An 18,966-nucleotide genomic window follows, 5' to 3' on the forward strand; every position below is an offset into this window, starting at 1 on the left:
AACTTGAGTATTTCCTCCTACTTGATCAGCTATGATCAAGACATGTGGAAGTATATGTATATTATATGAACTCATTCTTGTGTTTAAATTTTAAATATTGTAGCCAATTCTTCTTTCTCTGTGAATGATATCATGTTGCATTGAGCAAAATATTAGTTTCCTTTACATGTGCGAAATCATTATTTAAAAAAATAATACCTACCATACATGTTTCCATTAAACAACTGGTAGTTATTCTGCGTATAAGCATTTCTGGATGGTGCATCATGTCACATGATGCATTATCATATGACATGACATTCGTCATTGTTCTAGTGGTATAACTGAGCTTAAAGAGTATCAGGAAAACATATTCTGGCTTATTACTTCACTGCCTTGACCTTATATTGTTGGAACCAAGCATGATTGGATCCATAGTTTTGCTGTTGCTGCATCCTTGATCTACTATTTGCATGATATAATAAAGCTGGGATTCATCACCCCATTTCTTCCGTTCTTTGATGTACAGTGGTGATGTTTCTGTACTTACTTTGGATGTTGCAACTTGCTGATGTTGGATAGGTTTAATATCCTTTAGTGTTGTGCAAATATATTTCCTCTCTCTCTCTCTGGTTGTACTATGAAGCCATTTAATGAATTGTAGAATGTCTGTTTGATTTTCCAGTCTTTTTGATTCGTTATTTGCCTCTTGCATCAAGCCACTGTTTTTAGCCGCATGCTCATTGTCATTTTGATATTTATTGTTTATCACCCCATGCTAACTATACTGGAGATACTCTTGCATATGGCTGTAATATTTTTGATGAAATAGAACTAATTGTTGATTAGATAAGATAATAAAATGTTTAGGAAAAAAATTGATGTGTGGGGGGGGAAGCATGTTGATTTTTAAATGCATAGTAAAACTGATGCAGCAATGAACACTCCTAATAAATACATTCATGATTTCATCTTGCCATTATTAGCAAATCTTTATCTGCTATAATTCTTCCTCTCTCCCACCTTCCATCATTCAGATATTATACAATATACAATAGTACATAGCCAGTAACAGTTCTTGTTTGATGTTTTTTTTGTTGGATATTTTGATTATTAAAGTATATTTATTTTCTATACTATTCTCCCCCACTTGATAACTGTTTATGAAAAAAATTGATTGGAAGGAATACTGGACATTAGCAAAAATACTGAAAACATCATTTCTTATTCTTAGAAATCTGTCTATGATTTTTGTACTCATATTTTATATGTATATAGGACCTCCTGGAACTGGGAAAACCTCTCTCTGTAAAGCACTTGCACAGAAATTGTGTATTCGTTTGAAGGGCCGATATTCATATGGACAGCTTATTGAAATCAATAGTCACAGCTTGTTCTCAAAGTGGTTTTCAGAGGTATGTTTTCTGTGATGTATAATAGAGCAACTAGTAAACATAACATTCAAGTATAATAATAATATTTGGTTGCAGATCAAGTGTTAATCAATTTTATTATTAAACTGAACCAACTAGTTTCGCCACACTTTAACTGTTGGCATCTTCAGGGTACTTATAAGTTTAAACAATCTCACAATTATGCGTAACTGCAAAACTGACAAAAATAACTGTAAAAAAACTGACTAGAATAATTACAAATAGAATAGTATCGAACGTGAGTGAAACACATATCGCGTGTACAAGGTTAGCTAGCTGTTGCTAAGGAACTTTCTGTAATTTGTATTAAAGTTCATTTCTTCCGTTTTTAAAGTTCTGCGTAGAGTTTTCCATATCTCTGGGAGTATTAGGCCTTGATTTCTGTTAAGGTTGACAGTAGAACGGGCGACTGTTGCTGCTGCTTTGAAAATTCTTGAATGGTAATCTTCCTCTATGTAAGAAGAACAGCTTTTGTCCCACTTGATGACATGGTTAGTTGTAGAGAAATGAGACGATAGGCTAGAAATATCCTGTCTGTTGTTTTTGACATAGCCAACGTGTTCCTTTTGCCTGATTTCGAGGCTTCTCGAAGTCTATCCGATGTAACTAGAGCCACAAGCGCATGGAATATTATAAACTCCAGCATATTTATAGAAAGAATGGTTGTCTTTTGGAGATCTTAGTAGTTTACGAATAGATTCTATTGGTTTAAATGTTACTCTTATTTTGTGCTGTTTGAGGAGGCTGGCGAGCTTGTTGGAGATGCCACTTACAAACGGAATTGCAATCGTTTTTTTATATATTGAATATCTTCTTGTTCTCTTTGTGGTTCAGAGAAAAGGACTTTATTGACTAGTCTTCTTGGATAGCCGTTCAAATACAGATTGTTGGAAATAAATTTTAACTCATCTCGTTGTTAATTCCTTTAAAGGTTATGTGGAGGTCTCCTCTCAGTTATACAGCTTTGACCATTAAGCACCCCTGTTAAGAATTATAAACACGTTAACACAAGAATATTTTAATTTTTGCGAAATATTTCAGTCTGAAACTAACAGACTATCCTCAGTGGCTTGATAAGAACAGTTTTTACAAGGTGGAATACAAACAATTGATCATTCAAAAGTAGAACAAGCAGCATGATGTTACATTGCTAAGCATTAAAGAGAGGTAAATTTCATCACAGTGATGAATAAATTATACATTTAATTCACAATTTCATATAACAATCTTAATTTATAAATTTAATTAAAGATAACATTAGACTATGTATTAAAGTATTGTATATAAATAAATAATGTATTAATGTATTAAAGAGTAAAGGTTTGGCCTGCTGGCTAAAGTCTACTTCAACTACTCTTTTTCATAGTCCACATGTTACTTCCATAAAGGCATGTAAGTACTATTGCTTATAGCGACATCTGTGTAGACGGTGAGTCTTGGACCAGAAAACGTTGTGACTTGTCTCTATCCCGTGCTGCACCAATCCAGACTTATTGGATTTGTTATGAAGAATATATGACTGATGTTCTTCTATTCTTTTTTCTATAGAGCGTCCGGTTTGTCCAATATATGACAGCAATTACAAGGAACTTGATATACAAAAGGCAAAGACATAGTTGAGCATTTATCTTTAGAAGAGGGGAAATAGGTGGATAATTTGTTAATAGGGATATAAGTGACTGTTAAATCATATTTCTTCAGAATTCTTGAAATTGGTTCTGAAATCCCGGAAATATATGGAATTGGAACTCGACGTATTGATTCTTTGTTCTGGATTGAATTATAGGAATCAAGCAGATGTTGTGTAGTTTTTTTTGGAGAAGCCATTTAATTTCGTGTGATGTTTGATAGTTGAAAGTTCTTTCTGTAATTCATGGGGAGTTGAGAAATTAATTTTAGCTTGTCGAATTAAACATTTTATGATTCCTGTTTTTTGATAAGGATGATAGGCAGATGGTTTGAGAATGTAACGTCCAGTAAATGTGGGTTTTCCGTGAAGGTGAGACATGAGGAGGAATGTCTAAAAAGGATAACTTGTCTTTTTTCAATCTCCGTGGTAAACTTAATACAAGGATGTAAGGTATTGATTTTGGCTAAAAAGGAAGGTAAGGAATCTCTGTTGTGAGGCCACACTGAAAAGATGTCAAATATATCTCGCCCAAAAGGTTGGTTGAGGGAATATAGTTGAAAACAGGACATCTTCTAGATGTTCCAAATAAAAGTTGGCTGAAGCAGGTGAAAGTGGACTTCACATGGGCGTTCCTTCCACTTGGTTGTAGAATTTGTTTTGACACAAGAAATATCAAGAGTGCATCATGAAATTGAATAATTTTACGAAATCTTGTGGGAAGCTGTCAGCATGTAATTGTAAAGTCTCTTTGAGAGCTATATTAGTATATAGAGATTCTACATCAAAGCTCACCATAAAATCAGTAGGTTGTAATGAGATATTTTTTAATTTATTTAAGAAATCTGAATAGTTTCTTAAATAAGTTCAAAAAAAAGAGCGTGATTTGCCTATATGTGATTTCAATCTCTTCTTCTTCTGCAGCTTCTCCCACTTAAGTTGGGTCACTGTTGATAATGAGTCTCCTCCACACCTTCCTGTCTTGTGCTGTCACCACATCCAAGTTCTTCATCCTCAAGTCCTCTTCTACCAGCTCTCTCCATCTCTTCTTTGGCTGCCCACGCTTCCACCTTCCTTGCACATCCACCCTTCTTCCCACATATTCGTCCTCCCTCCTCATCACATGACCAAACCATCTCAACCTTGCCTCCTGTATTTTCACTCCTAAGTTTGTAACTTTCACTGTTCCCCTGACATAGTCATTTCTCAGACGATCCTTTCTGGTCACACCGCACATCCACCTAAGCATTCTCATCTCTGCTACTTCCATCCTGCTGATGTTATTTTTCCTCAGGACCACAGTTTCCATAGCATATGTCATAGCTGGCCTCACTACTGTCCTATAGATTTTGCGTTTCAGATTGATCGGCACCCTCTAATCACATAACACTCCAGCCATCTCCCTCCAGTTCCTCCAGCCCACTTGTATCCTGCATCCCACTTCCTTCTCAGCTCCTCCATCTTCTTCCACTGTTGAACCTAAGTATCTAAAGTCTCTCACCTTCCTGATGACATTTCCTTCCAGCTCCAGATCTGTCTCCTGTCCGCTGCCCACTGTGCAACACATATACTCTGTCTCATACCTCTCTCTCTTCCAGAACTTTTCTCCATCTTTCCAGTTTAGTTCCCACTTCTTCTCTTGAATCTGCACACAGCAAGATGTCATCTGCATACAGCATTGTCCAAGGCGTATCTTCTCTCACCTCCTCTGTTACCACCTCCATCACAATATTAAACAGAAACGGACTTAATGCTGACCCTTGATGCAAGCTAACTGTTACTTGAAAACTTTCTGTCTGTCCCAGACAGGTCCGAACGCTTGTCTTCACATTTCTGTACATTTCCCGCAACAACCTGACATATTTCTCCGGCACCTTCTTCTCCCTCAGACGCCTCCAGACTTCTTGCCTCGGCACTCTATCGTATGCTTTCTCCAGATCAATAAATGCCAGATGTAGCTCCCTTTGTTTCTCTCGATACTTTTCCATCATCTGCCATAACCCAAAGATAGCATCGTTGTTGATCTACCAGGCATGAAGCCAAATTGTTCCTTTGCAATCTCCACCTCCTTCCTCAATCTACCATCAAGAACCCTTTCTAGGATTTTCATTGTGTGGGACATCAACTTTATTCCTTGGTTATATTTTCTTGTTGGCAAACTTTCATGAACAGGTCCCACAGCAGGTCAGTTCCCTCTTCCCCCAGTGCCTTCCATGCCTCCACTGGAATTCTGTCGGGGCCCACCAGTTTTCCATTCCTCATCCTCTTCATGGCCTCCGTCACTTCCACTCTACTGATGTTCTGCACCCACCCCTCAGAAGGCTGCCCATCTCCTCTGTGAGTCCTTGTATTTTCCTCATTCAAAAGTCCCTCAAAGTATATATGTGATTTCAATAATTTCGCTAAATATTTGGCTATGCGATAAGTAAGTGGATCAATACAGTCAACTATAGGATGGAGAGGAATGTCTGTCTTGTGAATTTTACGTAGACCATAAAATCTAGGAGGTCTTGCAAAATGTGGTTTTAACCTTTCTATCGTGTCTGCATCTAAACTTATCACCTCGTCTAGATGGGAATTTACTTTCTTCAGTTCCTCTTAGTGGGTTCGTGATCAAGTTCTTGGTATGTTAAGTAATCTCGAAGTAAAAGAGCAATTTTTCTTCTGTAGTTTGAAGGATCCATAATTACTGTCGCTTTTCCTTTGTCTGCTTTAGTGATAACAAGGTGACTGTTGCTTCTTAAGGAATGTATGCTTTCTTTTCAAAAGGATATATGTTGGAAGGAGGAAGCTTGACTTTAAGTAGCAAGAAGCAACTTCTAGGTTTAGAGAATTAGCCTTTTCATTGGAAAGATGACTAAGGTTCCATTCGATGTTAACCAGGAAATCTAAATAAGGAATCTTTTTAGGGATTATAGCAAAATCATGTCCTTTTGAGAGGATGAGTGTTTCACTACTCATTAAAGGACAATCGGACACGTTGACGACCCAATTATCAGGAACATGGAAAGGCTTGATTTGTTTAGATACAAGAGATCAAATGTGCAGTTTAGATGTCGATTTTGTTTTTTATATGAACGTTGTATAGAGCGTTTAGCCACATTAAGAACTATGTCGGAAAGTTGTGTGTCTAAGTTTGTGAGGATAAAGGTACCGAGATCAGCAACTTGACAATGCTAATAGCAAGATCGTGTTTAGCTGCTCTGAGTTGATTACTAATTAAAGCTAAGCTGGTGTTCCTGTAGATGCAAAAAATCTATGGAGATTGAAAAACACAAAAAGTTATCCTTTTTAGACATCCTCATCTGCTCACCTTCAGGTATTCTGGCAACAACAGTTTACAGAAAACCCACTTTTACTGGACGTTACATTCTCAAACAATCTTCCCATCATCCTTATCAAAAAATGGGAATCATAAAATGTTTAATTCGACGAGCTAGAACTATTTGCTCAACTCCCCATGAATTACAGAAAAAACATTCGACTATCAAACATCGCATGAAATTAAATGACTTCGCCAAAAAAACTACACAACATCTGTTCGATTCCTACAATCCAATTCCATATATTTCCGGGATTTCAGAAAACCAATTTCAAGAATTCTGAAGAAATGATTTAACAGCCACTTATATTCCTATTAACAAAATATCCACCTATTTCCCCTCTTCCGAAGATAAATGCTCAACTATGTCTCTGCCTGGTATATATATCAAGTTACTTGTAACTGCAATCTGTCGTACTTTGGACAGATCGGATGCTCTATAGAAAAAAGAATACGAGAACATCAGTCATACATTCTTCACAACAAATCCGATAACTCTGGATTGGCGCAGCACGGGATAGAGACAAGCTACAACATTCTCAGGTCCAAGACTCGCCTAATACACAGATGTCGCTATAAAGTCGAATGCCTATTCAAAGAGAGTGCTGAGGCCTTACTTCAACGCCCTAACTTGAATTGAAATGACTCTATATCCTTCTCAAAAATATGGGAAAGTTTAATCCGGATAACACACTATTTTTTTTTTTTTTTTTTTTTTTTTTTTTTTAAATTAAGACCTTTAATTCTTACATTAGTCTAATGTTATATTTAGTTGGGTTTATAAATTAAGATTGTTATATGAAATTGTGAATTAATACCTATAATTTATTCATCACCGTGATGAAATTTGCCTCTCTAATGCTTAGCAATGTAACATCATGCTGCTCGTTCTACTTTTGAATGATCAATTGATTGTATTCCACCTTGTCAAAACTGTTCCTATCAAGCCACTGAGGATAGTCTGTTAGTTTCAGACTGAAATATTTGGCAAACCTTAAAATATTCTTGTGTTAACGTGTTTATAATTCTTAATTTCATTATAAATGTATATAATTTTTATTTGGTTTCGAGTCAATAATTTTCTGAATTCTAAAAGAAACAGTTCAAACACATTGCACCAATCGGACTTGAACCATTGTGTAATTAATAAACACTCAGAGTAAAAATCTCTTTAAAGAGATGAAATAAAATAATCATTTAGCCAGGCATGGGCAGCCTTTCCTAGTTATCATCAAATTCCTGACATGTACCCTCAAAGGGTGTACAGGATGTGATAGTACTACATGAAAAATTTACATCACTACTAACTTCCTATCTACAATTTTCCTCCAAATCAGTATATTACTTGTCAAGACTCCAATATTATCATTATCAGATCTTATATTTCTATCGTCTAAGGCACATTGTACCATATCAATCCACCTATATCTTGGTCTTCCTCTGGATCATTTTCCTTCCAACCTGGCAGAGAACACTTGTTTTGCTAATCTTTCCTTGCTCATTCAGTATAAGTGACCATACCACTTGAGATATTGCTCTGCTAATATTGTCAAGTTCTTTCCTAATATCCTCGTTTTTAATATGATACTGCCACTGATGCCATCTGTTCACGTTTCTAATCTTTCTCAGGACTCTCATATCTGTGGTCTCTAGTCTTTTGTCAAGTGTTTTACTTCTGACCCAGCTCTTAGATCCATAAGTTAAAACTGGTTTGAACACTGTCTTGTATACAGCTAATTTAGTGTTCCAACTAATTTCTCTCTTATTCAATATGAATTTATTCAATTGATTTCCCACCATACCAGCATTGTTGATTCTGTTGTCTATTTCCATATTTAATTTATCATCTTCACTAAAAATCGTGCCTAAGTAGCTGAAATGTTTTACTTGTTCCACAGGTTACCCATTCACAACACAGTTGACATTTTCAACATTTCTACATATTTTCATTGTCTTTGTCTTTTTAATGCTGACCTTCATATCATATCTATTACAACAGTTATTCAATTTAGTCAGGGAATCTTGCAAACTTGTAGCGGATTTATTCTCAAGTATAACATCGTCCGCATAAAGCAAAGAGCTGACATTAACATCTCCAATTCTGATATCATATTTAATACCACTTTCCTTCATAATGTGAACCATATAGATAATGAATAACAGAGGGGATAATGTACATCCTCGTCTCACACCAGATTTAACATTAAACCATCTTCCTCTACTTTCTTCAATTCTAACTGCCGACTTACAACTCAAATACAGACTAAGTATTGCTTGATATATTGCCCCATTGACACCATATAACTGTAGCGTATTTAATAGTTTCTCTCTTGGCACCTTGTCATATGCTTTTTCCAGATCGACAAAACTTAAATACAGATCTTTGTTATATTCCCTTGCTTTCTCCACTAATTGTCGTAAAGTGAAGATCAGATCCTGACAGTTTCTATTTGGCCTGAATCCAGCTTGTTCTTCACCCAACTTTTCTTCCACAATTCTTCTCAACCGTTTCTCAAGAATACTTGCATAGATCTTTCCAGGAACACTCAGTAGGGAAATACCTGTAATTCTCACATTCAGTTTTATTTCCCTTTTTATATATGGGCACTATTAGAGCTTTACTCCAGTCATCAGGAATTCGTCTCTCTGTCCAGGCTTTCTGAACTATGCAGTGCAGCCACTGTAAGACTTTTATACCACCATTCTTTAGCATTTCTGGTCAAATATCATCTACTCCTGCTGCCTTTCCACAATTCAAGCCTTTGGTTGCTTTTTCTACTTCAAGTATGGATATGTATTCCTGACTGTATGCCTGTTGAGTGTTTTTTACCACTGTGCTATCACTGCTTGTTTCATTTAGCAAATTTTCAAAGTAATTACTCTATACTTCAAGAATATCTTTTTCTCCTGTTTTCGTGTCACCTTTATCATCTCTAACTCCTTTTACAGCACTCTTTCCTCCATTTCTAAGCTTCTTCAACAACCTCCAGAATATTTTGCCACCTTCTTGATATTTATTTTCTATATTCTTGCCAAAGTCCTCCCATGACTTTTGTTTAGCTAGTTTTACACAATGTTTCGCTTTCTTACATTTGTCTCTGTGTTCTCTAAGAGCAAAAGCTGACTTATTTGCCAGGAACTTTTGATATGATTTTTTCTTTTCCTTCACTGCATCTTTGTCCCTGGTGGACAAAGATGCAGTGAGGTTGTCCTTGCAGATTCACTGCAAGGACATCCTCACCAGAGGCATGTGGTGAGGTTGTCCTTGTAGAGAACCTCACCACATGCCTCTCCAGCTGAATCAATCAGGGTTTTTTCAAGGCTTGCCACTGAATCTCCAGAGTTTGGTTCATGTTCTCAAACTCTTTCATTTTTTCTTCAATAATCTTTGTGTATTTTAGTCTACAGTTCACATCTGAGAGCTGCTTAACTTTTATTCGTTTTAAAACTTTCTTATGTTCTTCTTTTCAATATGAAATTCAATTTTATCCTGCCCAAGACTAAATAGTGATCGCTTCCAATTTCAAATCATCTGTACACTCTGGTGTCCTGCATCTGGGAGAAAACATCACTATCAACAATAACATAGTCAATGAGACTTTTCTCATTCCTTGCCTCTTCTCTCCATGTGAATTTGTGCACATTTGTATGTGGGAACATGGTGTTAGTAATAACCAGTCCATGTCCTGAGCAGAAATCCAACAGATGTTTGCTATTATTATTAGCTTTGCTCTTTTCTCCAAATTTTCCCAAAATATTTTTGTATGTCTGACAATCATTTCCTACTCTGCTATTCAGATCCCCAACAAGGACTAACTTTTCCTTTTTCATTGTGTTAGTTGCTTTTTCTAAAGCATCAAAAAATTCCTCAACTTCTACTTTAGTAGAACCTTCTTTGGAACCATAGGCACAAATGAGTCTCATTGTCCAGTTCTCCATTCTCATATTTGCCCAAATCACTCTACTTGATACTGCCTGCCATTCAAGAAGATTAGCCTCGTATTTTGTGTTGAATACTATGGCTACTCCTTCTTTTCCTTGATTGTCATTGCCTGAATATAACATTTTGTATTTATTGCTCAGAAAGATCTCATCAGTTTTTTTCTTTTTTCTTTCAGTCACCCCTATTATGTCGATCTGGTTATTATCTAATTCCTCAGCTAGCTCCATTTCTTTGCCATTCAGGCTTCTTATGTTGATAGTATCGATCTTTAACTCTGGTGATGTTGAGTTGGGGGTGTGCTTTCAGATTTGTTCCAGTAACTGACTTTTTGCTGTTCGCCCTGGTTCCCTGGCGAAAACAACGGGGGCCTTGTTTGGCTCCCCGTTGTTTTCGCCGGGCCCTTGTTTGGGCCCCCGTTGTTTTCGCTGGGGCCCAAACAAGGGGCCCCCGCAAAACTAACTGGGCTTAACCGGGCGATGCCCCAGCCGGCGTGAAATTTTGTCACGTTGTACCATCATTTTGTATATTGGTTTAAGCCAATAAGAATACAATTTGGTCGGCTAAATCCCAAATTGCCAGCCCATCCTCGTTCGTTCAGTATCCAGGTAGATGCCCAACAGTGTGCACCACGAGAAGGTGAGGATTGGAACTTAATTCAGAACCCCTGGTTGGTTCTCCGCATGCCTTTAAAGGCTATGTGGAGATTTCCACTCAGTTATACAGCTTTAACCCTTAATCACCCCACCTTTCCTCGTTTTGGGGGCCAAATTATCATTCTGTGTCTGCGTCAAGGGCCGGACCAAATTATTAAATAAAATAAATTAATATGAAATGAATTAAAACAAGTCACTACTTCATATTTCATTTATTTATAATATAATGCTTTGGTATAAAGCTTTACATAAATTTTATAATATAATGAACGACATAACAATTTAATGTGAAGATTGATCTTATACTTCAACTAAGAGACTATCAATATTGATGGTCTCGTATATATTAAGGATAATTGCATAGAATTTTTGAGGGTTTCGTCCGTTATTCTTGTCCAAATTTTTGATTTAAATTATTTCATCCTCAAAAAACTGTTCACACATATATGTGCTGCCGAAAAGACAAATGATTTTTCTTGAAAAGGCATGTAAATTTGTATATTGTTCTTCCACCAAATAAAATTTATAAAAATCCATGAAAGCAATGTTGTTAAATTGTGATTTTAGCACTAAGTCCGCCTGATGCTCAGTAAGCTCCGTCTGTAAGTTTTCTGGCACATTATTTACATCAGTATTCATCGGATGAGCAAATATAGCCAATATGGAGTCTTGTTTTTGAAGTCGGCAAACCTTGTATGAAACTGCTCTATTAGTGCCTTCAGTTCATCTCCATAATAATTATACGGGAGATTTTTATGAGTTGCTAGAGTAGGAAAATGATAACAATTTTTAGCTCTTATCTGACTTTCTAACAATCTTAGTTTATTACAAAAAGCTTTGACATGTCCATGCAGTTCATGAACTAATTGTCCTTGTTTTTGCAATTTAAGATTCAGTTCGTTTAGGTATCCGGTGACATCTACAAGGAATGCTAAATCACATATCCACTCATCATCTTTTACTTGGTTAATTGTGTTTCCTTTTATGTCCATAAAATCTGCAGTGTCTTGTCTCAGATCATAAAATCGTTTTAACATTTTACCTTTACTCAACCACCTCGCTTCACAATAATAAGACACATCTTCGTAATCCGAAAATAGGTCTGCCAAATACTCCTTAAATTGGTGGTGATTAAGTGCATGTGACTTAATAAAGTTAATACTGGCTACTACAACTTCCATAACATTTGTGAATTTAGTTGATTTTGCACACAGATTTTGTTGATGGATAATGCAGTGAAATTTTTTTAAAATTTTCCGGATGGATCTGTAGTTCTGTTGCTCTTTCATGAACTATTCCAATAAATCCCTTCTGTGCATCAACCATTGCAGGGGCTTCATCGGTGCATATGCCAGATAGTGAACTTCATTTAAGCCCAAATCTCTCGAAGACTGTGTTGACTGTTTCAAGTATATCTTCATCGGTAGTTGTTCCTTTTTTAACAGCCGATAATTCTTCTGTGATGTTGAAATCCGCATCAACTCCTTGAATAAATATTGCTAGTTGTGCTGTATTGGAGGCATCGGTGCTGTCACCCAGAGCAATTGAAAATGCTTCCAATCTAGCAATCTTCTCTTTTAAACTTTTTTTGATATCATCAGCCATAATTTCTATCCGTTGGACAACAGTACGTCTCGACAAACGAATATTCTCAAAGTCTTTTTTCTTTTCAGGACATATTATACTTGCAACATCCAGCAGACATTCTTTGATAATTTCTCCTTCACCAAATGACATAGAATGCTTAGCAATTTTTTCGCTTACCACAAAGCTGGCTTCGACAATGCTGTGGTGCTGCATTCTTTGCTTGTTGGACATTTGCAGCTGGGTATCCAAGTTCTTCAACTTCTGTATTTCATCTTTTCATAGTTGTCCATCAATTTTTGTGTGATCTGCATGTCTCGAAATAAAGTGTCTCTTCAAGTTGTATTCTTTGTTGACGGATATGGATTACAAAGCAAACATACAGGCAAACCTTTATTCAGAATAAAATAACAATCCTCCGTCCAGTTGTTTTGAAATTGACGATTCTCTGCATCTACTTTTCTTCTTTTTTTTGCAATAAACCCTGACATTGTCCCAAATTTATAAGCGATATTCAGAACTGTAAAATAAAACTGTTTTCTACTCCGCAGGCACTGAACAGAACACAACATCAACGCAGGCACCGAACAGAATATAGCATCAATGCAGGCACTGAACAAGCACAACACCAATGCAAGTACCGAACCGATGTGTTGTAACATGTTCACACACACCGCTAGTCAAAGAGAGAAAGAGACCTTGGTTGGAGAAAACATAGTGTGTTTTGCGCAAGTCATATGACGTCAGCTTAATGTGAGTTAGTAGAACACACCATGTTTTCTCACACCATGAATCAGACAAACTTTGCTGAAATAGATTGGGGCCGGATCCTCGCCGGGGATTGCCCATATGTGTTCTAAAGAAATGGTGTAGTCAACTAACAGGATTGGTTGTGACTTAACTTTATTTTAGACTCCAGAAAGCTTAATTTTGACTCAAGTAAAATGGCTATAGAAGATAGTAATCTTAGAAGTTTTTCAATTAAGGACGAGGAATTTTTTAAGTTAATTAATCCAACTTTTGTAATATCTTCTTTCTCAGGTGATAGTAATGAAAGCATAGAAACATTTTATAAATATGCAAAAAAAAAAAAAAAAAAAAAAAAAAAAAGAGAGAGAGAGAGATTTAGGAAAATGGTCAGATTTCCGTTTGTTAATTATACTTCGTAATAAATTAATTGGCAAAGCCAAAACGTTCTTAAACGCATCTCCTTTATTGAGAGAGAGACTTCCTTATAAGGACTGGCTTAAAGGGGCGAAGCAAGAATGCTTTTCATCTTCCCCATCATCTGTAGAGGACAGTGTAGGGATAAGGTGTTATTGAGCTATTAAAGCTCTGATCATGGAAGGAGGGTAACAGCAACAGCCGAGCCTCAGTTAGAACTTTATTGGCTACAGCATTGCCATCCATTACCCTCCAAGGGTATTAATCACCGCATCTCACGGTCGATTCTCTAAACCACTTCCAACCTCCAACCTGTTGAGAGAGACTAACAATTATGCAACCTTTAAAAGTTTGCTAATATCTGAATTTTCAAATGTGGGAGAATTAGGGCCTAACATTTCGAAAATTCATCAGTGCATTCAAGATAATAGGGAGGCTGTTTCAGAGTATTACCACAGACTTTGGAGCATTGCTCATAAATTTAATGTTTCAACTGAAGACAGATCTTTTGTACAATGGTTACTGTTTCGTCAGTTTAGGCATGGCGTTAAAGATAATTTGAAAGAAACAGCATACAAGAAAAAGGTCAAAAATCTTGGACAGTGTTTTCAGCTTGTTAGGGAAAAGGAGAAGAGACTTAGAGATATATTCTCCTAACACAGCAGCTGCAGATAAAGTGAAAGAAGGGAATTTTCAAAAATTAAAAAAATGCTAAGAAAAAGAAACGGTAAGGAAATTTCTGTGAATTTAACTGAAGATCGAGAGATAGATTGCGGTACTGAGACCGCATGTTTGTTAAATACTAACAGGATATGTGAAAACCTGACAAGTTTCTTAAATCTTACATCATCATCATGGACATTGGTGTATAAAAAGTTAAACAAAACTAACAAAGATTAAATTCATAGTCCATTAGATGTTTCTAACTGTGACATTGAAAAAATTGAAACATTTGTTACTCATGTAACGAATGTTTCAAATTTTTCCAATGGCCTTTATACACCATAGTTTTCCAATGGCTTTTTATACACCAATGCCCCTGATGATGTAAGTTGTATAACTTACAAAGCTTGTCAGGTTGTCACGTATCCTGTTCGTATTTAATAAACATGCGGTCTCAGTACCGGAATCTATCTCTCGAACTACTGAACCACAGAAACCTTAACTGAAGATGTTACAGAATCTGAGTCCAAGGTACAATCACATGATTTGGGAAAAAATAGAGGAACTGAAAACATTTCTTAGTGAAGAGATAGAAAGAAGCAGAGATCAATAGTGAAAGGACAGAACTTTTGTTTAAGATGATCTGATTTAGCAATATTCAAGAATCCTACAGATAATCAATCTTTCTCTTGCAAATCTAACAATCTTAATAGGAATAAAACATCTCAAAAGTGATATGTTCTGAGATGTTTTAGATACAGCAAACCTGGTCATTTTGCTAAAGACTTATGTTAGGGATAAACTTTGTTTTCAACAGAAGAAATCTGAGAATATAGGAAATATTGGAAATAATTATTATTCCAATATCATATTGGCAAGGACAGAAATGTCAAACTACTCATTAGTCATGGGTGAAGCTAAATACAGCTCAAACCCTGAAAGAGAGTTTGATATAGAATTAGCTCCTTATGCTAATGGAGATAATCCTTTAACAGTTCTACAAGGTTTTATTGAAAATGTGCCTTGTGCCTTGAATTACTGGACATTTTTATTGAAAATGTCCAGTAATTTTACTGGACACAGGTGCACATATTTCACTCATTTCTTATAGTTTAACAAAATTAAAACTCTGATTCCAAATGACATAACAGTTTTAAGTTATGCAATTAAGCTGAAAGGTATATTTGAATCAGAAATTTCAGCTGATAAGCAAATAAACACTTTTATTTCAATTCCTTGTTTTCCTTTGAAAGTTTGTAGTCTACTAATAGTTCTTCCAGAATCTTATAATCCAAATGTACAAGTAACATTTGGAATTAATTTTCTGAAACGTCATGCTTTTTGCATGTAATTTTGTTGATGGTACGGTGTCCTTGTGTATAAAAACTTCAGGAGACAGCAGTCTCCTGAAGTTTTTATACACACTGATGATAATGATCAAGTGTTTAATATTGAGACTCTAAAGAAAGATGAGAAAGAAAATATTGAGGAAATGAAAGAGAACCCAGTGCAGAATTCAATGAGATCAGCACTACTGAAGAAAGGAATAGAATTCTGAAATTCTTTAAATCTGCTTTTGAATTCTTTTCTGATATTTTCATAGAGGATATTGTTTCAATGTCTTGCACTAATGCAGTAGAACACTCAGTGCAGATTAATACTCAATCTCCTATTTAGATTGGGCAATATCAGACTCCATTGAAATATATGGAGTGTTTTAAGAAACTACTGCACGAATATGAAAATGCAGGAATAATAGAGAAGTCAAATTCTCAATGGAATAGCCCATTCATCTTAATTGAAAAACCAAACAAAGCCTAAGGTTTGTCTTATGAAGCCATCAATAAGGTTACAAAGCTATTGATTTCCCTCTGTGTAAGATTGAGGCATTATTGATCTGTTTGGAAGGAGCACAATGTTTTGCAAAACTGGATTTAAATTCTGGCTACTTTCAGGTCCCTTTGAAGAAAGACGACAAAATACTTTGCATTTACTACTAGATAGCAGAAATATTAGCTGTGTAGATTACCACAAGTTGCAAGAAATTCTGCCATGTCATTTCAGCGCTTAACGAATTCTGTCTTATCTAATATGTTGTAAAATAGTCATCTGTTTTCAGGATGATCTTCTAATTTATTCAAAGGATCTAGATAGCCATTGTAAAATCTTGTGGAATGTTTTAAAGTGATTAGATGAAGCTAATATATCTTTAAAGTGCTCTAAATGCCAATTTTTCTTAAAAGAAGTTGAGTATTTAGGTCATAAAATCAGCAACAAAGGAATTATGCCAACTCAGTCAAATGTAGAAGGCATATTATTAGCCTAACCTCCAAAAATAGGCTAATTCATAGGTTTATTGGCATGTTAAATTTCTATAGAAAATTTATTCCTAATTGTTTGCAGCTGTTGATTTCTATAGTGTACTTGACAAGAGGAAAAGTTAGATTCATTTAGGTTAAAGCTTAACAAGAAGCATTTGACAGCCTAAAACTAGCATTAATTAAAACTCCAATTCTTATTTATCTTAAATTTGGTGAATTTTTTGTCTTTCTGCTGATGCTTCAAATGGCTGCATTGCTCTGCAATAGAACAGAAATAATATTTTACACCAGTAGCTTTTATTAGTAGGAAATTATCAGGTTCAGAATTGAACTATTCGACCTTAGAAAATGAAGCACTAGCAATAATTTTTCCCTTGAGAAAATTTAGATACTTGTTGTTAGGACAACCTATTAAAATAAGATCTGATCACCAGCCCCTGTCATTCCTAAGTACTATGAAGGATAAAAATCAACATATAATTATGTGGGCACTGGAACCGCAGGAATATAATATTGATGTGTCTTATATCCAGGAAAAGGAAATTAGCTGATTACCTATCTGGATCTCTAGGATCTGATGATAAATCATCTAGGGATAACCTTTTCAATCAAGATTAAGAGAACTCCAAGGTTCATGTTATTTGTAAGATGAATAAAGAACCTAGTTTACAGAAAACCAGACAGTATATTAATCATTTCAAAAGGTATGTCTTTTGCAATAGGAGATTTAGAATTTTAAACCAATTTTCTCCTGTGAATTTTAGGATTCAAGATGTCAGAAATCCTAGTAAAATTGTAAATGTACTGATAGGCTAAAAAGGTACTTTTTAGGAGTAGAAATTTAATTATATTTAGGAGACTATGAATAAAATATTTAAAGATGAGGGTTGTTTTCCTGATACTAATTGCTCATCTCATTCACAATCAGATAGTAGGAAAGGGAATAGTTTCAAACTTAGTAATTCAAATACACAGGAAAAGAGAGAATTAAATTTGAGTAAAACAAAACCTAATGAAGAAATTCCAGAAACCACCAGGTACATAATTCAGATATGTACAACATAAGAAAAGAATGATGATAATCAAAAAGAATCTAACATGGATGAAATAGTAGCAGAGTATCATAGGCTAGTTAACTTAGAATTAAATAAACCAGAGGAATGTGAAAATACATCTAATTTAGTTAATGAAGATAAAGAATCTCAGCCTGTAGAATTTGATTCTGATAGTGGTGATTCTGTTAATTTAGAATATCATTCAAGTAATTTAAGTGAAATATTTGAAAAATACAGAAATGAAATTTGTAAATATAATAAATTGGGAATTCCCAATTATCTCTGGCATCAGCTGATTCTGAAACTAGTATCTATTCAGAGATTGTAAATAATGATCAGCAAGAACTTTATTTAAGTTAAGGGATATTATATCCCATATTGTTTCTTAGCCGAATAAGAAACTCAGAGTTTCATGCCGAATATAGAAATTATATAAAGTTCGGCGATTCCAAGCGTAAGCAAATACCTGGATAGTGCAGCACCTGATCCTTGAAGCTAGTGCAAGCTGAGGCAACTCATAGAAAGGGTGGAGCAAGCTCTGATCACTATTCTTGATATTTACCCATAATGTGAACTTAACTCCTAGGAGCTGTATTATTGTTCAACATTATGAGAGAAGGTCACTACCCAGACCAGTTTCGACCTTTTTTGAGATCTCATTAGTGTGTAAGTAGACCTAGTTAATACCAAGTTTGTAGCGAACAGAACTTACATCCCTTTAAATGGGATGTAAGTTCTGCACTATCCAGGTATTTGCTTATGCTTGGAATCGCCGAACTTTATATAGTTTCTATATTCAGCATGAAACTGTTTGAGTTTTTTATTCAGCTAAGAAACAATATGGGATATAATATCCCTTAACTTAAATAAGTTCATGTCGCCGAATTGAAGCCTTTGGCTCTTCATATAATAAGAACGTTATTATTATTTAAGATCTAGGCATAAGAATTAATAGAATCGTAAGTGTTGTTAGATATAAGTTAAATATTTAGGATTTAAAAAAAAAAAAATTCAAAGAAGGATGAAACTGATGTAAAAATAATCATAATTTACAATTATGAATCTTGTTACAATTGTTTTCTCTATTCTAATATATCATTAGTTTTGGTTTCGTAACACGTATCGGCACTTGTGATGGGCTGCTCGTTATTGATATATTAGTGTCAAAATAAAATGTAAACCATGTGAAATTGATATACTTACCTAGATTATGAAAGTTATA

The 18,966-nt window shown here is 35.3% G+C and overlaps 1 protein-coding gene across 1 annotated transcript in view; it reads left to right on the plus strand.

The window, feature by feature from the left end:
• The window catches only part of pch2 (pachytene checkpoint 2 protein), a 272,348-nt gene that overhangs the window by 129,728 nt on the left and 123,654 nt on the right, over window positions 1-18,966 (plus strand). Inside the window, exon 6 of the mRNA XM_090398476.1 lies at window positions 1,258-1,394. Within this exon, the coding sequence (XP_090254602.1) occupies window positions 1,258-1,394 (137 nt within the window). The remainder of the gene's footprint in view (window positions 1-1,257; window positions 1,395-18,966) is intronic.

The sequence above is a fragment of the Typopeltis vanoorti genome, chromosome 9 (assembly GCF_054136105.1).
Source record: "Typopeltis vanoorti isolate ZY-2024b chromosome 9, IOZ_Tvanoo_1.0, whole genome shotgun sequence".
Classification (NCBI taxonomy): Eukaryota; Metazoa; Arthropoda; class Arachnida; order Uropygi; family Thelyphonidae; genus Typopeltis; species Typopeltis vanoorti.